The sequence below is a fragment of the Oppia nitens genome, unplaced genomic scaffold, assembly GCF_028296485.1.
Source record: "Oppia nitens isolate AA-2021 unplaced genomic scaffold, nextdenovo-longstitch-racon4-pilon3 scaffold9_pilon_pilon_pilon, whole genome shotgun sequence".
Taxonomy (NCBI): domain Eukaryota; kingdom Metazoa; phylum Arthropoda; class Arachnida; order Sarcoptiformes; family Oppiidae; genus Oppia; species Oppia nitens.
This window is the reverse complement of record NW_026533253.1, coordinates 2,865,676-2,887,329: the sequence shown is the minus strand read 5'-3', so window position 1 is coordinate 2,887,329 and position 21,654 is coordinate 2,865,676. Positions and strand designations below refer to the sequence as shown.

General features: G+C 29.8%; 4 protein-coding genes and 1 non-coding gene across 5 annotated transcripts; 4 read left to right on the top strand and 1 right to left on the bottom strand.

Annotated features, from left to right (window-relative positions):
• Positions 1–4,303: 4,303 nt before the first annotated feature.
• LOC128964590 (protein TRC8 homolog) lies at positions 4,304–6,984 on the top strand. Its single transcript, XM_054311219.1, has 6 exons — positions 4,304–4,885; positions 4,953–5,170; positions 5,244–5,558; positions 5,622–6,224; positions 6,294–6,537; positions 6,599–6,984. Exons 1-6 carry the CDS (start codon positions 4,495–4,497, stop codon positions 6,940–6,942), a joined length of 2,115 nt encoding a protein of 704 aa, XP_054167194.1. The 5' UTR covers positions 4,304–4,494; the 3' UTR covers positions 6,943–6,984.
• A 236-nt stretch (positions 6,985–7,220) lies between these two features.
• Trnae-uuc (transfer RNA glutamic acid (anticodon UUC)) lies at positions 7,221–7,292 on the bottom strand. Its single transcript has one exon. It is a non-coding gene; the product is annotated as a tRNA-Glu (tRNA).
• Positions 7,293–7,652: 360 nt separating this feature from the next.
• LOC128964589 (bromodomain-containing protein 8-like) lies at positions 7,653–10,455 on the top strand. Its single transcript, XM_054311217.1, has 5 exons — positions 7,653–7,819; positions 7,902–7,995; positions 8,062–8,187; positions 8,247–10,266; positions 10,341–10,455. The coding sequence occupies exons 1-5, from the start codon at positions 7,792–7,794 to the stop codon at positions 10,440–10,442; spliced, it is 2,370 nt and encodes a 789-aa protein (XP_054167192.1). The 5' UTR covers positions 7,653–7,791; the 3' UTR covers positions 10,443–10,455.
• Positions 10,456–11,600: 1,145 nt separating this feature from the next.
• On the top strand, positions 11,601–14,350 carry LOC128964596 (E3 ubiquitin-protein ligase KCMF1-like). Its single transcript, XM_054311225.1, has 6 exons — positions 11,601–11,806; positions 12,282–12,449; positions 12,526–12,665; positions 12,736–12,837; positions 12,927–13,492; positions 13,557–14,350. Exons 1-6 carry the CDS (start codon positions 11,791–11,793, stop codon positions 14,107–14,109), a joined length of 1,545 nt encoding a protein of 514 aa, XP_054167200.1. The 5' UTR covers positions 11,601–11,790; the 3' UTR covers positions 14,110–14,350.
• Positions 14,351–17,349: 2,999 nt separating this feature from the next.
• Positions 17,350–21,310, top strand: LOC128964773 (structural maintenance of chromosomes protein 2-like). The gene is made up of 4 exons (XM_054311410.1): positions 17,350–17,860; positions 17,944–18,105; positions 18,177–21,119; positions 21,200–21,310. Exons 1-4 carry the CDS (start codon positions 17,543–17,545, stop codon positions 21,308–21,310), a joined length of 3,534 nt encoding a protein of 1,177 aa, XP_054167385.1. The 5' UTR covers positions 17,350–17,542.
• Positions 21,311–21,654: the final 344 nt, after the last annotated feature.

Here is a 21,654-nt window from a genome sequence, read left to right as displayed (position 1 = left end):
ACAATACACACATTATAAAAGTATTTACTAAATAGTAATTTTGTTATAATTCAATAAACAACAAATTCAATTCAATTCAATGTTTAACATTTATTTGACAATACATGACAACAAAAATAAAAGAGAAAATTATTATTATGTTATTTTCACATCTCATTAGTCACTATAACAAACCAATTATTATTTTTTACCAAAAATATATTTATTATTTGATAAAATTGTTGTTAATTTTAGTTTTGTTATAACAAATGTATTAGATTATAATTGCATCTAATTGTAATAATTAAACTATTATTAAATTATTTTATAGCAAAATGTTAAAATTTAATTTTAAAAATGTAAGCAATAAATTATTAAATATAGTAAATTATATGTACACAAAATCATATAATAAATTATTAAACTTATATATGTTATAGAAATTGTCAAAACTGTGTTAATTGTTTATAAAAACATACATCAACTGTATTTTAATAATAAATTAATAAAAAATTTATATAAGTATAATAAAAAAATTATTTACTAATAGTAAATAATTTTTAAAATAACTAACATGTAATACTTAATATTCAAATAATTTTTGAAACAAATATTTTCTGTAATGTATTTGTCTGAGTGTCTGTGTGTCTGTGTGTCTGTGTGTCTGTGTGTCTGTGTGTCTGTGTGTCTGTGTGTCTGTGTGTCTGTGTGTCTGTGTGTCTGTGTGTCTGTGTGTGTGTCTGTGTGTCTGTGTGTCTGTGTGTCTGTGTGTCTGTGTGTCTGTGTGTCTGTGTGTCTGTGTGTCTGTGTGTCTGTGTGTCTGTGTGTCTGTGTGTCTGTGTGTCTGTGTGTCTGTGTGTCTGTGTGTCTGTGTGTCTGTGTGTCTGTGTGTCTGTGTGTCTGTGTGTCTGTGTGTCTGTGTGTCTGTGTGTCTGTGTGTCTGTGTGTCTGTGTGTCTGTGTGTCTGTGTGTCTGTGTGTCTGTGTGTCTGTGTGTCTGTGTGTCTGTGTGTCTGTGTGTCTGTGTGTCTGTGTGTCTGTATGTCTGTGTATAGCATTCTATTTTTGCGAATTTTGACTTCAAATTCTTTTAGAACATCAAAAATAATGTATAGGGGTTTGTATCAAAAAGACCCATCTCTTCAGGAACATTGTCAAAATGGTGGTCAAAAAGTATAAAAAAGTTTAAATTAAAAATTTTGTCTATGAATTCATATAAAGATTTCAAATGTAGAATAGAATTGTCTTAAAAAGTATTATTCTCTCTGCCATTAATAGTCAAACCATTATTTTTTATAATTTTCGGAAGAATGAAATTATAAATAATTATTTATAGTATAAAATAAATATAATATAACTCATAATAACTAACTTATTTTATCAATGATTACTTTGGGTATAATATGACTCACAGACTAATGATTATCAGCAATGAATATTTTGGTTATAATGATTGTATAAAAAGTAATTTATGTCATCAAAATTTCTTTCTGGGCAATGCTCTCTAGCATTCTCAACTGGTTATTTTTGAAGTAAGTATTATTAGAAATAATAATAATAATTATGAATTTATAAGATTATTATATAAATATATAATAATAAATTCTGATTTTTTTCTAAGTTATATTTATATTAATATTTTAATAAAATATAACCTAACCATATAAACTATAACAAACAGTGTGTTAGTTTTAAAAATATATTACATTATATACAGACTGTTATCTGTGTCTGCAATAAACATACTGTATATAAGTAAAAACATTCATAAATGAATTTAAATATTATATTAATATATTTTTCTAAATATAAAAGCAAAAAAAACTTAAAACATATTAAAGCAAAATCATTAAATTGTTATTTTTTGTTATTTCCCTTTTAAAAATGATTAATTAATTAAAGATTTAATGTTATGTTCATATTATCAAACTTTAATAATAATTATTATATTAACGATACTAATGTACTAATCATAAAATAAGATAAAAATATGTGTTTAATTATTAAACAAATCAATAATTATAAACTAAGCAATGCTTTATTAGAAAATTATTTTATACTAATACACAAACACACCTTATATTTTATAAATATATAGATCAGTTATTTATAACACTAAATATCAATAATTAAAATATATACAGTATTATTATAGAGTATGTATCAGAGAGTGTCAGGCTATGGATCCCATGTATTTTGTATATAAATGTAATAAGGGCGTAACTAACAGTATAAAAAATGTAATAATAAGCCTTTCTACAAATGCAATGTCAAAACACAAATAAATGAAATAACAATAAAAATAAATATAAGTACAGAAGTGGAAAAAATTGAGAACAAAAACAAATATAATATTATAATAAAAAATAATATAAAATAGATATAAAAATAAAAAAACAAATATAAAAAATAATTAAAATCAAATATAATATATAATTAATTAATTTTATTATAAAATATTTAATTAAAAAATACTTTTATATTACTTACATTTTGAAATATTGTGAAATATTATTTCTATTATATTTTGTTTTGTTAAGTTTATTGTTATTTAAAAGTATTTTTATAATAATTTTTTACTTAATATTATTTATTTAATTAATTTTTACCATTTTGTTTATTTTATTTTTTATAAGTTAATACCATCTGTTTATATTTTTTAATTAAATATTTTATATTAAAATTAATTATTTTTTATTTTAATTATTTTTTATATTTGTTTTAATCTATTTTATATTATTTTTTATTATAAATTTTATGTTTGGTTTTGTTCACATTGTTTTTCCACTTCTGTACTTATATTTTAATTTTATTGTTATTTTATTTATTTGTGTTTTTGACATTGCATTTGTAGAAAGGCTTATTATTACATTTTTTATACTGTTAGTTACGCCCTTATTACATTTATATACAAAATACATGGGATCCATATCCTGACACTCTATGGTATGTATGCATAATAATTGTTATGTATTTAAACAAATGACAATAACAAACAATTTTTAAAAATTACTCAATTTTAGATTTTCTATTATTATTTATATCAATACTATCAATTTTATTATGTAAACTTAAATAATAAAGTGATCCTTTACATAAAAATATGTTTATATATTATTATTGATTTTTTACATTTCAAATATTTATATAATAATTTATATGTCTCAAAAGTATTTTATATAAACTAGGGTTAGCAGTAATACTAAGTTTATTGAATACAAAAATGTATATTAAAATATTATACAATGGATAAATTATATTTTATTTTAGATATTAAAGGTACATCAATGTATATGTTCATTATAAAACAATTTTATAATATAATTTTATTACTATTTTAACATAATTTTGAATAATACATATCCAGTATGTATTATAAACAATAATTACATTATTATACTGTATACTTATATTTTGCCAAAATTCTATAATTTTTCAACCCTGGTATATATTATTGCACACTATAACACATCAATTTATTCAGTATGTATACATTGTATTACGATTATAGTATAATATTAAAATCTAAAGTAAATCTATAGCAGATGCTCGTCCAGTATTTATTATATACAGTAGAAATTCTTTAATTGTTTTAATTTAATTTTTATTATTAAAAAATAGAAACATTTAAAGAATATTCTTTATTTTGTTTTAATGGAAGAATATTTTTTATATAAATTGTAGATAACTTATGAAATATAATATTTTTAAAAAAAAAATAATATTTATAAGAATCTTAATTTTTAATTTTATTGAATCACTAAATACATTACTTAACAAACAAATAAAATATGTTTCTATTAAAAGCTTATAATTTAAAAAAATAATAATTTAAAAACATTATCAAAATCATTCACCAGACGGCCTAATATACAGTTTATAAAATACTTATCATTCAGTATTGTGTAATGTTTTCAATACTGTTTAACTTTAGGGTAAAGTATAGTACAGTATATTGTATTGTATATTGAATACGATTTGTAATACTGAACACTATATTACAGTATTATTATTATTATTATACAGTGTTTTAATGTTGTTGTGATAACACACTCGTTGAACACAACAATAATCAACAGTCAATACTGCAGTCAATCGCTGTAAACGTTGTCATTCATTATCCATAATAATAATAATATTAATAATTGATTAATAATCAGCTGTTTATGGTTTCATTCAATTTAATTATCCCATTGTTTGTCCATTTAGTCGACTATTTATTTGACATAAATTCAAAGTTTTCATTAAACAAAAATTCATTTATTTATGTTTACGACAATAACAACGATATTTTGTAATGTGTTTTTAAATATATTTAACAATAATTATCACTTTGTTTGATCCAAATCAATATACAAACAAATAATTCAATGAAGACATTAATTGATAGACACAAAGATTGGATGAAATGATCACATGTTATTGATATTCATTTAATATCTTCAAATCACTGATAATTAATCTGATTATACATTCATTAATCAATTGGTGACCAAATTAGTTGATAGGTTGAGATATGTCTTTACGGGTGCGGATGTTGTCTATCTTGGATGTGGTGTTACGGGTGCCGCCCATCTTCATAATGGATACCATTTTGATCCACTGTTTGGGTCAAATTGAACCCATGTTTAAACAAAACCACAACAATCATCACAGCAATCATAACCACAACAATATGATAACAATGGATGGTATGTCTGGCGGCGATCTTAAGATGAATTCAAATGTCGTTCACCACAATATCGTTGGTCTTCATAATGAAAACAATGTGAGCAACAACTGGAAAGTTATGATGACTTCCATGAATGGCAGTCCTTTGACATCAACCGCTGTCGATGATGACGACGACACCATTACTTTAAGTCTTAGCACTTCATCTGTCTTCTGGATTGTGCTCTACATTCATGGTATACACCGTTCAAGACTTTAAGATAGTTATTACTATTAATTTTATTATATGATGTCTAATAATAGCCTTTTTAATGGCATTCTCGCTGTTTTTGTTGTCCACTCGGCACTTACTGGCCATTTATGTTTGGTTGGCCTCAATTGGTGTCATTTTGTGGTCATATATTTGCAATGAAGAGTACAATAAATATGTCTTTAGTATAAAAAACTCATCGCTTGCTTACGAAGTCATATCATTTAATTTTAGTGCTATTTCCCGATTTGTGGCCAACTATTTCTTTCAAGTAATTGATTGATATTTAAAAATTGATTTTTCTTATATAATACTCGATCTATTTATTAATGTTTATTTGAAAGGTATTTCTGGCCATTTGTTTTTGTTTTGCAAGTAAAACATCGCAAACAATAATACCCAAGAGATTAGTTGGTCTAACATTTATCGCACCGAATATCATATCATTAATACCAGCGATTCCTCCAATATTTTTGGCTGTCTCTCCAGTTATATCCGCTGCCATTGCTTTTCTATATATTATTTTAAATTTGGTGACAAATATTAGACAAATATTTATGACGACATATGCAGAGATTCAATGGTCGCGAAATATTGTCCGCAACTATGGTCTCTACACTTTACTTGAAAGCCAATGGATTAGATTACATGTACCACAGGTTTGTCTAGTTTTTGATTATTATTTAAAAGTTATTGAAAATTATTTTATTATTAATTTAAAGGTTTTGCGAGTTTTTTGGTTGACTCGTTTGACAGAACAGGCAGTCTTTCTTTTAGCTGATTCTACACATAAGCAATATATGTCTACAGGAATAATAGGTCTGACATTTGAAAGTCAAATATTTTGGTCAAATGTCAAACAATTGATGGTTAGGGGCTGTGAAACAATTGTTGCCGTTTTGGGCATGACTTCCGTATTATCCGGTATTTCTCATCAAATCGGATGTCTTATGCAATCTTTTCTATTGGTCGAAGATCCAGAAGATCGTTCTATTGGAACAGTTTCTGCCATTTTGTTTTTTATATTAGCCCTTCAAACAGGACTGACTGGTATGGAACCGGAGAAGCGTTTTCTACGACTTTATCGCAATCTTTGTTTACTGTTTACTGCAATTCTTCATTTCATTCACAATATGGTCAGTCCATTACTCTTCTCATTGAGTGCTTCCCGAAATATGTCTATCAATAGACACGGCCGAGCATTGATAGTATGTGTATTTCTCATCGCATTTCCCGTATATTTCTTGTATTACTTGTGGACACATCACGCCGTCTCCACTTGGCTTTTGGCCGTTTCTGCGTTCAGTATTGAAGTCGTTATTAAAGTCAGTGAAATACTGTTATTTAATTTGATAAATAATTACATTATAATTTATAAACTCTTCTTTATTTAGGTTATTATATCTCTACTAATTTATGGTCTCTTTATGATCGATGCTTTCCGTACATCAATGTGGGAGAAATTAGATGATTACGTCTATTATATTCGGTCGACCGGAAACTCAATTGAATTTATTTTCGGTATTTTCCTCTTTTTCAACGGCGCCTGGATTTTGTTATTTGAATCCGGGGGTACTATTAGGGCTCTCATGATGTGTATTCACGCGTATTTCAATATATGGCTTCAGGCAAAAGCCGGTATGTTTTAAATATAATCCCTTTATGTAATTGACTTAACCATCATTTCATTAACCATAAGGTTGGAAGACATTCATCAAACGGCGACACGCGGTCCACAAAATCAATTCACTTCCCGAAGCATCAGAGGAACAGTTGCGCAACTTTGACGACGTCTGTGCCATATGCTATCAGGAGTTAACCAATGCTCGTATCACTAAATGTAACCATTATTTCCACGGCGTGTGTCTTCGCAAATGGCTATATGTACAGGACATGTGTCCACTATGTCACGAGACTCTATACAATGTCAACGATACCACTGATGCCAACACTGAGGTTAACAACGATAATAATGGCAATATTAATGAACACAACGGCGGACAACCAGCGCGTATCGGTGTTGAACATCAACACATCGATTAAAAAACACCTCAACAGTGATATATATATAAATATTATTTCTAATTAATTAAATTTTTATTAAATTATATATTCTGTAATATTTGTTAAATGATTCATTTGTCAAATATATATATATATTGTAAACTTATTTATTTACGTATATTATTTCAATTATTTTGACAGATATATTTATTGTAGATATTTTTAAAAAATTAAATAAATAAAACCCGTTAGTTAAATAAATTTTTATAAATATCTACAATTTGATTTAATATCAATTAATATTTATAAAAAAATATCTCCGATGCCGGGAATCGAACCCGGGCCTTCTGGGTGAAAGCCAGATATCCTAGCCACTAGACCACATCGGATTAGTTGTCTATAACTATCATCACATTTCATATAATCAATTCAATTCAATTTTAACTAAAAATATCAATAATTAATAAATAGTTTCATTTTATTTACAATTATAATTATGTTTTATTTAAACATTTTATATAATTTAATGAATAATAATATAAATAATAATATATATAAATTGTTTGCATGAGTTCACTATAATACTGTATAACGTAATGTATGTAAACAATGGGATCCATAACTTAAATATAGTAAACTATTTTCTAAGAGTATGAGAGTATGTGTTATAATAGTGTCAATCATTGAATACAATTGATATTATATTATATGTAAAACCCATTTCTGGTGTTATTTTGTAACATATATTGTGAATAAAGTTATTGAAAGCCTATTGAAAATGAGAGACAATTTGTTTGAAAGCAATCAATAGTTGAATGCGTTTTGTATTTTCAAAAGTGTTGTCTGTTTTTAGCAGTGATTTTATGATCACAATCTTCGTGACCAACGATGACCACCACTTCTGCCAATAGTTTAAGTACTGATTTAATGCATTGAATTGTCTACAGAAAGCATTGTCACCAAAAACACCGTTTGTTTTATTCTGATTTTGTTTGCAGAGTCTCGTCTTCGAGTTGTTCCCATCGATGAGTGGTCAACCCGTGAGAAGTTATGTTTGGCCTCAAGTGTTCTCAAGAGTGGCGATCAAAATTGGTTTGTTATTATTATTTAAGATTAATTGTCGAAATTATTTCGTAATCCAATTGTTTGATCGGATAGGAGTTCAGTGTCGCGGCCTTTGAAGGCGTTTAGTGAACCGAACCGACCGAACGACTGGTTTCATCAAAAGTATTGCGCCATTCAGTACCAGGACTTACTTGAAAAGATTGAAACGGAAACACCAAAGTAATGATAATAACGGATTGATTACTCAATTTGTGATAATTTTCTAAATCTTGTTTCAGACGAAAGCGTAGCGAAAGAGGCGAAGAGACGCCGCAAACGATTATTGTCCGCAATTTGACAAAACAACGCATCGAAGAGTTGAGACAAATAACAGCAATGGAGAGGGACTTGATTTTGAAAGTGAAACAAGACTTAGAGTTACTAAAGAATAAGAAAATGAGTGACAAACGCATAGAAGAACTTCGCATTGAAATCAAAGAGAAGGAAACAAAAGAAAAGGAGAAAGAAATTGAACACAAAAAATGGTTAGAAGAAAGAAGTTTGAAAATATCACAAATGACACGAAAAGGCACTTTTGCCACAAGACATAAGCCGGTGGCAGTCAATACACCCATCGCTGCTGATCTTCAGTCACCACCAATTACTGGTGAAAATAGTGGCACTAAATCTCCTGTTAATGAACCGCTTAAAGTTGAAATTGAATCAAATGATTCAAGCAATTCACAAACTGTTACATCAAACCAAATCATAGAAAAGACTACAAATATAACGCCTTCTCCGTCTACTTCACCACTTTTGACTTCTTTATTACAAAGTCCTACTCCTTCAACACAAAGTATTTTATCGCCGACAAAGAGTGGACAATCAGGCAAACAAATTACGCGACAAATTAGTTCCACTCATTTGTCTAGTATTATAAGACAACCCACGACAAGTGATGTGACAAATGAAAAGATCTCTGAATCACCCGTAAAGAAGACAACTATTCAACCGTCAAAAGAGAAAATATTTGACAAAATTGATAGCAAAGAACAAACTCCTTGTATTGGTTTTTCTAAACTCTCAAAACTGCTTGAATCGACAAATACATCTAAATCTAAACAGTCCGACACAGAAGTTAATAAAGAATCAAATGACACATCGGATCAATTGAACGTTTCTACAACTGAAGACAAACGTTCAAAAGTAAAGGGGAAGGACAAGAAAGATTCGGAAAATACGGAAGAAGTGGTTAAGAAAGACGAGTCAAACGAACGATCCCTTAGAAGTAGAGACAAAAACGATGAGCAAAAAGTTGAAAAACATTTATCGGAAAAATCAGAAGATAAAGAAGTGGATCAAAATACAGATAAAAAAGATGAAGAAAATGTTGAAATTGTTTCTATCAAACAGGAAATCATCGATATTAATGTAGACGAAGAGTCGCCAAACAAAGAAAGTGATAAATTAATTGTAAAAACAGAACCAACTGACACAAGCAATGCTATTACTTCTGACGATTCAAAGACACCATTGAATCGTTCCAAACGATTACGAAAACCTGCAGTAGTAGTTACTACTACTACTACTACTACTACTACTAATACTAATACTACTGCGGCGAGTACACCACAAAGTGGCCGTAGATGGTCGCGAAGGGTCGCACAGAAAGACGCAAAATTAGCAAATGATGACTCGACTGAAATGAGCGATCAATCGGTTGCTAACACTCCACAAGCTATTAAAAAGCGCGGATCAATTGACGACACAACTGAAACATCAATGAGCGAAGAATCTATGGACGCAAAATTAACGACGACATCTGTCGCAAGTGAAACAGTTCCCAATAGCCCGGCTTCGGTTAAAACTGAAGACATAAAAGAAAGCGATTCCAAAGAGTATAAGACATGGAAGAAGGCTGTTATGGTTAACTGGCGTTTAATAAGTTCCCATAAATATGCCTCACTATTTTCACATCCCGTTACTGAATCTGAAGCTAAAGGTTACGAAGAAATAGTGAAGAAACCAATTGATTTGAATAGTATTAAGAAGAGAATAGAAAGTGGAGTCATTCGGACGACAATTGAATATCAAAGAGATATTCTTATAATGTTTCAAAACGCTCTTATGTTTAACAACGCCAGCAATGCTGTCCATAAATGGACAGTCGATATGCAAAAAGACACGATTGCTAGTATTGAAGACTTTATTGCTAATTTCGATAACAGAAAACCTGATAATATTAACAGTGAATCCAAATTAAGAGGAAGAGAACGAAGAAGTAATGTATCAACAATGATATCACCGATTGTTACTGACGTGAGTTTATAGTATTATATTACTATTGCAAGTATTGGTAATGTATTTATTATTATTATATATATGTTTTTCAGAGTGATCTGTCAGTCCGTCGGAAAAGTCGGTGCGCCTCCACTGACACCGATTCCAATGCATCGAGTCTTAACAAATCAGTGACAAAAAAGCGAAAGATATGATATAATACACAAGTTTTTAATTCATAAATAAATATTTTTTTTGCTATTATGAGATATTGCTTGAAATTATTGCTTTAAATTGTTTAAAACATTATTATAAGTGCCGTAAGTTTGAATGACAATTGATCCACATTTTAAATGCTGATCTTCAATATAGTCGCTAATGTAATGCTAATATACAGTGTATTATATTATATAAGAATTTAATTTTTTATGCTTCAGAGTTACGGTAGACTTCAGTGACGGTTTGGTTATCTTATTATAATTACTGTAAATATAATTAATTTCTTATCTTTTTATATACTTTTCAATAACATATACTACAATACAAATGTGTATTGTATTGTAATGTATATATTAATAAAGTAAAAATAACATCAAACTATTGATTATATTGGTTTGTGATTTGACAGCTGATTGGTATTAAAAAAAATTAAATACTTATTATATATATATATATATAGGAAATCAAATTATAAATTTAATTGATTTATTGATTTTATATTTTTGTGAATTTTTGTTATATATGTAATTGACTTGACGTTTGTTGTGTTAAAAAATGTATTTTAAATATTTTCATAGATTTAAGAATTTATCAAAATAATATTGAATAATATATTAAAAAGTACTCGATTATGCTTATTAATAATACAAACATTTGGTCCCATTTATAGTTTGCTAAGTTAACTGTTAGAATACTTGATCATACTTTTGCTACAAATTACTGCTATCAAAGCTATGACTGAATAAATATTAGTGTTTTTAAAATAATAATTCAATCAATTGAGAAAAAAAATAGCGCTAGAGATCCTCATTTTAGTATTATGGGTAATACTAGAGGTCCTGTACTAGTACTTGACATTAGTTTACATTTGATATCTATGGTAACTAAATATTTGGTCAACTTTTTTGACACAACTCTTAAATTACGTTATCATATTTATTGCTTACACAATAGCTTAATAGCAATAAATATGATAACGTAATTTAAGAGTAGTGTCAAAAAAGTTGACCAAATATTTAGTTACCATAGATATCAAATGTAAACTAATGTCAAGTACTAGTACAGGACCTCTAGTATTACCCATAATACTAAAATGAGGATCTCTAGCGCTATTTTTTTTCTCAATTGATTGAATTATTATTTTAGTTAGCTATACGACTGTGAGTGTGATCTTTAAAAGTGCTAACTTGTATGCTATGTATGCTATAGATTGTGTGTTTGTGTTTGAGTTGTAAATGGTTTACATAACAGTATAGTAATGATTGAGTGAATCGACAAACAGAGACATCACTCCTATTGGACACCAATTTGTATGTCATATCATTGATCGACACATTTGGATGAATGTCTCATCACGAGGGTATGTCTGTCACCTAAACTGATCCAATTGGTCACTAAATTACTTAATTATTTACAAATCAATTGTAAAAACATAAATGCATTTCATTATCAAAATGGCTAACAATTGGCAATAAATCAATTGATTTGATGTCTAATTATAAACCATTTATTGACCACTAATTTGATGATGACTTACAGTAAACAGTGATTCATATAATTGTTTTCAATTAAAAGTTATTTTAGTGACAATTGTTTACAAATTAATGATTGTTTTGATCCTAAGATTTGTCAATAAATGTTAGATTCAATACATGTTTTTTATTTTAAAACTAACTTATAATTAATGATTTTATTTACCGAAAACATCGGTTTATTAGTAGATTTAAAGTCTATTTTCAATAATATAGTAATTATTTTGTGACCAAATAAATGGATCGATAATTAAATTATTTTTGAGTTAATTTCTTTAAAATTAATGGTAATGTCATCTTCAGGAGTGAGCTGTGATTCCTGTCTTAAGGGGAACTTCAGAGGTAAACGATACAAGTGTTTAATATGCTTTGACTACGACCTGTGCGCCGCCTGTTTTGAATCGCGGGTCACATCGACCAGACATAAGGCCGATCACCCGATGCAATGTATACTTACCCGAAGTGATATCGGTATGTATTTTGTTGACATTTTAAGTTACTTTAATTTGATATTATATTGTTGTTGATAATGATGTTTATAAACCAGATGTGTATTATGGAGGCGAAGCGGTGTCTGTTGAACAGCCGCAGGCCTATACCTGTCCATTCTGTGCTCGTATGGGCTTCACTGAGGCCACACTTCAAGAACACGTGACATCAGAACACGCCGATTCTTCTACTGAAGTGGTTTGTTGTTATTACTGAGTAAACGTATTAATACTTTTGCTATAATTAGATATCAAATTAATTTTTAAAGGTGTGTCCCGTTTGTGCCGCACATCCAGGCGGAGAAGCAAATCATGTGACGGATGACTTTGCAACACATCTTACTTTAGAACACAGAAGTCCTCGAGAATTGATATCCTTTTTATAATTTTTAAGATTTGATGAAAACTTTGTTTTATTATTTGATTGATTTTCCTTAACAATTGTCTTTTTGATTAACACGAAGAGCCACAGACAGCAATTAGAGGCCGTCGAGCACCGCATCCGACGCGTGGTCTTAACAGTGTCAGAGCTCGTCGCTCACAAATGGCGTTTAGTTCCAATTCTGGTTTATCTTCACTTTCTCCTAACAATAGAGATTCAATGGATCCGATAGCAGAACTGTTATCACAATTATCAGGTGTACGACGTGCGGCCAATTTGGGTCAGACGCACGCAACGCCTCAATTACAACAATTGCAAATGCAGTTACAATTAGACAGAACATCTTCTTCGGCGCCTTTAAGACAGACCTTTGATAGGGCACCGATTGAAAGAGTTATCCGTCGACATCAACAACAGTCATCTCAACAGCAAATACAGTCAAATAGTTCTCAGTCTTCGACAGCCAACACAACTCAACAGCAATTGCCTTATGTTGTGCTAATGGAGCCGAATCCTAGTCCCGCCACTTTAGCCGCGGCTGCCGCTGCTGTCAACCAAAATAACAATAATGCCGGTACTCTGAACGTAACTACCGGTACGGCGACGAGTGCTAAAAGTACTAATTCACAGTTTCTCTTATCGAGGTTTGCTTTAAATATTTAGTAATTATTGTTTGTAAATATTTACAACCAATTGTTTGATTAATAGGTGTAATGAAAATATCTTCACTGATAACGAACAACAGCTCATTGAAGTCCAAAGAGTAGACCGAAGTCTCTTCGTTCAGGAACTCTTTCTGACAACTTTAACAGAGTCTTTGAATTTAGAGGAAAGCCTTTCCAGTACTGGTGGCGAAGCTATTAATTCATATGAAGAGTCTGTCAATAACACAGGCGAGTGTATAAACGATGAAAATGAAGAGAGACTGATGTTAGATGAAGATAACGAAAATCATTTACACTATAATTGTAATGAAAATGAAAAGCCAATGGCTATACAACTATCTAACAGTACCCGTCGTGTGACTGCAAACGCTAATCAGCTTCTGCAGCACCAAAGTCTTCAGCAACCGCTTATTAATAGAAGACTACAAAAGTCGAGACAAATACCTGGTGCGCGAGTGAACCCTACGGCGAGTGCCGCCACTAACACCAATACTAGCACTAGAAATTTGAACCGAACCGGTGGATCCACATCTCCCAATGCATCCACTCGACGGAAATTATTGAGAGGACAGCCCTCTGAACCACCACCACATTAATGAACCGTTAGATAGTTATCGGCGCTCAAAATAACTCCACACGAGTAATGGTTATTAATTATAATAATATATTTTATTGAAATCTTTTAAATTTAGCGCTTTGTTTTGTAAATAATTAATAATTGTATTAATCGGTGATTCAAAACATATTTGAAAAACATTTGCTGTTATTATTATTATTATTAATGAGACGAAAGCTTTCTATTTATCGAATCCAGGGTTTAATTCTCGTCTTAAATAATATGATTTATTGTAATATAAAACTAATTATAATTTTAAAACCAAATACATTTAAAATTAACTAATTATAAAACACTCTTTTACTAAAAAAAAAAATCTTAAAAATATTTATAATTATAAGTAAAAGATTACTGAATTACAGGTACTTTACATTAATAATGGTTATCTATTCTATCAGTTTTATTAACACTTAATAATCTATCGTCAAATGATATATTTGAAAGCAATTTTCAACATTTTTTGAGATTACCAAACATTGTTTTCTAACAATGATTATGACATTATTTAAAAAGATTTGGATATTTTATTAATGATTTTAACATATTTGTTATATAATTACTGATAATAACATTATATGGCAATGATTTAATGAAATCAAGAAATTGTTGAGACACTAGTTATGAACAATAATTATATACAGTATTGTTGATAAATTTAAGTATATATTAAACACAATTACTTTTACGCGATATTATTTAGAGCATTACAAGTGATGATATAGTTTGTTGAAATCATTTCTAAAGATATCAAAGTCTTTATTTAAACAAATGTCAAAAAATTATAGTAAAAGGATTGAAATTATCTTTTATTATTTTATTTTTAAATCCAAAGATTAAACGAAATAATAAAAGTATAAAATTTTATAAATATTAAATTTATATGACAAACTTAGACGAATAAATAAACTAAATTGTAAATAATATGGTTTATCGTTTTGCTGAACCATTTATTTTGGCCTTTAAAATGGTAAGTAATTGATTGGTCTGTTATTATATAGAAATATAATTAATTAAATACATAATAATAATATTTATTTATTTATTTAATACTTACTTCAATTAACTCTAAATCAATTTCACTTTTAGCACAAGTTCTGACTTTTAAACATAAAATATTCAATACTTTTAGTATTGTTTCCTATTATTACGTAAATTATATGTTAATATTTTTAATTTATTTTTAAAATATATAATTAACTTACCTTTGACTCAAACAAATCGTTTGGCAGATCCAATAATTGACTGAACATTGAAGTGATTATATAGATATCTAAAGGTAAAAGAGTTTTCCAATCGATTTGATTTAAAATGTTTTCAAGTGATCCTATGGTGTAATCGGTGTCAATGTTTTGAAGAGTTTCCGTTAAATACAATTTGATGAAAGAAATGCAAAATTGTCTCTTTATTTCAATGTTGACATTCATTGGTAACAATTGTATGATTTGTAAACTCAATGCAATATATTTCTCTGATTTACAAAATGCAATCAATTTATCAATAATTTTAGTTGAATTCATTGTATCAACAATCAGATGTTTAATTAAAACTAATATAAAATCTTTAATTTTAAGTATGAGTTGAGTGTTTGTCATAAGTCTGGTGTCGATAGTAAATGCAATGGCAATAACCAACAGTTCAATGAGCTCTTCTTCACTATTAATGACATCTACTTTGAGACAACACTTATTCAGGACTTGTGTCACCAATTGGATCACATTTGACAACTTTGTACATTGTTTTATAATTACTATCTCTGAACACGAATATTCAGCACTCAATGGATTTAAATATTTTGATATCTCTTTGAGAAATTGGTAAAACTCTACGAGAATTACTGATAATTGAATTTCTGATAAGTTCTCAAATAAACAGTCAAATGATTTATCAATATTTTTCGGACAAACAGTTTGGTCACAACTAATAAGTTTAATGATATGTGCAATAAGTGAGTTGAGATCACTATCAGATAGATTAGGAGAGACCAATGGCATCACACAAATCAAACGATTTAATGGCATTTCATACAAACGTGTATTAGATTTAATTACATCTTTATATGAATTTGTTTTCAAAAATCTATTGATTTGTTTGTTAATAAATTCATTGAATATATTTATACATTTAAGCGATTGATGATAACAAAAATAATTTGATTGATTGGTTGCCACTTGACTTTCTTCGACTTTCAAAAAGTCATTTTCAATTTCATTGACAGATTGTAAATGAAGAATCTCTTTATCCCTCTCGAGTTTATGCAAATTATTTAAACAGAAATTAAATAACTTTTGTTTTTCTTTATCCGCATATTTATCTTTGCTTTTTAATTCATCCGATTTCTGACACCTATTATTAGATTTTCTGACCACTGGTACCAATAAGTCGTCATCTGAGTCCACATCATTTGTCTCAATAGTATCCAATGTCTTGAAATTATTTTTGATTTCATTCAACGCCTGATCATTCATTAGTAATTCATTATTATTTATTTCACTATCAAATTGTCTAATATTATCATCTGATTCAATGTCATCCCTATCTTTAATGTCACTCATTTGACTATATTTCTCGGCTTTCATAATCAATTTGGTCTTATTTTTAACTTTTTTCTTATTTTTGTTGCATTCAGACAACGCCTTCTGTGGACTGAGTATTGGATACAACTTTTTTACCACTTTATCCTTACTTCTAGTTCTTCTGTCTGATGTTTGTGGTATTTCGGTAATGTCTTCGTTCAATACAATTGATTGCAAGTCTATATTTTTAGTACAATTAGGCGATTGAATGATGGGTTTAAAGAAATCACTAATCGTTGTTTGTCTCATTGATTCACTGATTGGTGACTTCGGTAGTATCCGTGGGATTCGTGTCTTAAGTGTCGATGACTTTTGTGGTGTTTTCGGTGACTTCGGTGATTTGGCCGACACTTTTCGTGTGGTTCGCTGTTTTTTCGGTGTTTTCGGAGGCATTGTTTTTGGTCACTACTGTTCAACAATTCAATTGTTGCAAAAACTTATCAAACAATACATACACTGTTGCTATGATTGCTATAATTATCTATAAATAAAATAATTAATTCAAATAATTACTGAATACTAAAATACAATACATTATAAAGTACTTTGAATTTATGATACAATTATTGTAATCACGTGTTGCATAACATGTGTTATGCAGTGAAGTCACCACAACTGAGTTGTTATGAGCACTGAGTTTATAGAGTGATAAGCGATCAATGAGTTCAATACAAATGCTATGTATTGTAAACATTCATGAAATACATTATCAATGATTTGCCGCCAAAACTACATATGATTTGAGTCAACAATAAGTGACAACAAATGTTAAGCCGATTTGTGTGACCATTCGGGACATCACTTTGTGTGGACAAAAGCAGTCGGTATTTGTCGCACACAATGCATATTAAGTCAATAGTGTTGGACGGCTTCAAGTCGTATGGCGTCCGCACAGAGATCGACGGCTTTGACAACTTATTTAACGCCATCACTGGTCTGAACGGTTCGGGAAAGTCCAATATTTTGGACGCCATATGTTTTGTGCTCGGGTTGTCCAAAATGGAGTTGGCCAGATGTACCAATTTGCGGGAACTCATCTATAAGAATGGTCAGGCAAATGTGACCAAAGCTATCGTTACCATCACTTTTGATAACAAAGACAAAAATCAAAGTCCTATTGGTTTTCAACAATACGACGAAATTGTCATCAGAAGAGAGGTTTGTTTCACTATTTTATTGATTTGTTTCTAAGATTAACATATTTTATATAATATCTATTCTTGAATTATGATGATCTTCAGGTCAATGTCAACAGTCGGTCCAAGTATTGGATTAATGGTTTCAGTGCCAACAATCAACAGGTGTCGGATCTGTTTCATTCAGTGTCCCTCAACATCCATAATCCACACTTCCTTATAATGCAGGGACGCATCACTAAAGTTCTTAATATGAAACCAAATGAGGTAATCATTTGTCTTTTTTTAATGTATGATATTTATTATTATTTTTAATCAATGAGCTAATGATTTAATAGATCCTATCGATGGTCGAGGAAGCGACTGGTGTTAGTATGTATGAGGCGAAGAAAAAGTCAACGCAGACTATGATTGAAAAGAAAGATTCAGCGCTTCGAGTGATCGACGCTTTAATCAATGAGACAATTGTTCCCAAATTGGATCAGTTAAAGAAAGAACAAACGGGTTTAATAGAGTTTCAGAGGATAAGCGCAGAAGTAGAGGCACTGACCAAAGTCTTAATTGCCTATCAATTCATGAAACATAACGAAACTACACAAAAGGCATCCGCAAAGATTGATGACAAGAATAACGAGATTAATGATAATCAAAGACTTATAGAGCAAACTGAAGAAGAAGCCAAATGTATTGAAGACAACATTAGATCAATTGAGAGAAAAAAAGATGAAGAATTAGGTGGAAAATTGAATCAATTGGAGGAACAATTAAAAACTGAACAATTGTCTGAAGCAAAACAAATGGGAGAATTGAATCTTGCAGTCGAAGAACTTAAGGATAAGGAAAAGAAAGAATTACAACTCTCCAAAAACTTAGAGAGCGATCGCAAGATAACGACGTCTAAAGAAAAACAATTGAATTCTTGTAACGAAAAACTTGAAAAACTCAAAGCAGACGCTCAAGAAAAAGAAGAGAAATTGAAAAAAGCTGAAAAAGATTTTGAAGATATTAGTGCCGGTAAATCACGCGCTCAAGAAGGAGAAGCAGCGGCTACTTTGGCCGACCAATTGATGACAGCAGAGAAAGAAGTGTCAACTGCTAGTGTGGACTTTAAAAAGGCTGAAATGAAAATAAAACACATGAAGAATGATTTGATTAAAAAAGAAAAAGAAGTAAATAATGTTAAAAACACTTACGATAAGGATATGAAAGAAATAAATTCACGAAACAGTGAAGTCAACAAATTGAAGGCCAATCTCAATAGCATTGGATTTGATGAGAATAAACATTCAGAATTAAAAACACAAATAAATCAATTGAAACATCAAATCGACGGATTGTCCAATGAATTAACAAATTCTGAATCACGTATTAATGGACTTCGTTTGGAGTATAAGGATCCGCACCCGAACTTTAATCGCGATAATGTTATCGGTGTGGCCTGTAATCTGTTTTCTATTAATAATATGGACTATTCATTGGCAGTGGAAAAGGCCGCCGGAAACAAACTATTCAATGTTGTGGTCAGAGATAGTCAAACGGCAAAAGCAATTCTCGAAAGAGGACAACTCAGAGATAGAAAAACTTTTATACCACTCGACAGAATTAGAGGTATAAATATTGATCCAAAAGTACTAAAGAAAGCACAAGATTTGGTCGGTCGCGATAATGTTAACTATGCTATCAATTATATAAACTATGATCAAAGTCTTCATGAGACTATGAAATATATTTTTGGTGACACATTAATTGTTCCCAATATGGAAGTCGCCAAAAGAGTCTGTTATGCTCCAGGAGTCAAAAAAGTGACCGTCACTTATGATGGCGAAGTGTTTGATCCAAGCGGTACTCTTTCTGGTGGTTCTGTAGCTCACGGAACGCAATTGTTGACAAAAATTGCTGAAATTAATAACAAAAAGAGAACTATAGAAGAAATGAAGAATAATTATTATGAAAGTGAAAGAGAATTTCGAGAAATAGACAAAAACTTGAAAAAATATACAGAACTTAAACAGAATTATGAACTAAAAGCCCTCGAAGCAGATCTCATTCAGAAAAGGTTACAACAGGGAAGTAGTGCTCATATAATAATGCAAGAAATTGAAGAGTTGAAGACAAACTTGATTAATGAACAACAGATATTAAAAGATAGTGAAGATATTATGAAGAATTCAACAAAACGTGTCAATGATTTGAAACTAAAACTTAAAGATTCAAAATCTATTCGCGAGAGGGAACACAAAGAATCCGAACAAAACTTGAAAATTGCTCGAAATTTGGCCGAAAAGGCGCATAAATTGTTGACCGAAGATCAACAAAAAGTGGAATTGTTTCAAATGGAAATCGAAGACCTATCAAAACAAATGAATTCATACGAACAACAACTCAATCAATACAATACTGAGATTGAGGACAAACGTTCAGAAGTAGAAGTACTTCAACAACGAGTTAATGATGTGAAACAAAGAGTTGAGACAAACAGTTCGCAACTTAAAGAACATAAAAGAAAACTGAAATCACATTCCGATGAAATCTCAAAAATGCAGAAACAAAGAGAAACTGTTCTCAAACGCGCACAGGAATGTCAACTCAAGATCAAAGAAATCCAGTTTGATATCCAAAAGATTAATAAAGACTCTAAAGAATCGGCACAGACTGTCAAACATATGATCAAAAAGTATCAATGGATTGATGAAGAAAAGCATCTGTTTGGTGATGAAAGTGCTGGTTATGGGTTCAATCATTTTAATCATAACGAATCCAACCGACGATTAGAAAGATTGAAATCAGAGAAGTCATCAATGGCTAAGACTGTTAATATGAGGGCTAATATTATGTTAAGCGATAAAGAAAAAGAATCGTTAGAATTATCGCGAAGAAGAGAAATTGTGTCAACAGATAAAAGCAAATTAATTAAATATATGCAAGAAGTGGACCAAAAGAAAAAGGACGCACTTTTAGAGGCACACAAAAAGATTAATATTGACTTTGAATCCATTTTTTCTACGTTTTTGCCTAATTCTGTGGCACAACTTGTAGCACCTGATGGTAAAGCTGTGACCGATGGACTTGAAGTTAAAGTTGCTTTCGGTAATGTCTGGAAAGAATCGTTAACTGAACTGAGTGGTGGTCAGAGGTCATTGGTTGCTCTGTCACTGATATTAGCTTTACTTAAGTTCAATCCGGCGCCGCTCTATATTCTTGATGAAGTGGACGCAGCATTGGATCAAAGCCACACACAGAACACCGGTATTATGATTAGGAAACACTTCAGAAACTCACAGGTATTTCATAAAACTATAAATCGAGTGATGAAAATATTGAAGATATTATTGATAACTAATTTTATTTTTTAATCATTCAGTTTGTAATCGTCTCACTAAAAGACGATATGTTTAACAACGCGAATGTACTCTTCAAGACTAAGTTTGTCGACGGTATGTCTCACGTGACACGACTTACAAGAAATAAATAAAATTAACCATTAATTTAACTAATGATCAATTCATTAGAATCTAATTTATTATTCAATTAAAATATTGTAATATTTTGAAACAAATATTGAAATAAATTTTTATAATTATTCACAAATCTCTTTCTATTTGTTGTTTTATAATTACCGGTAAATAATATATAAAATTATAAGTTATAATATTTCCAATAGTCTTCAAAGGACATAGTCTTAAACAGCGGCGATGCTATTAATTACAATTATCTGGTCAACAATACGTTGGATTTAAAAGTGGTCAAGGGCAATTTTGTTGATAATTTTAAACTAAATAAGATTTTGATTTGTCATTTTTTAATTAATTGTATGTT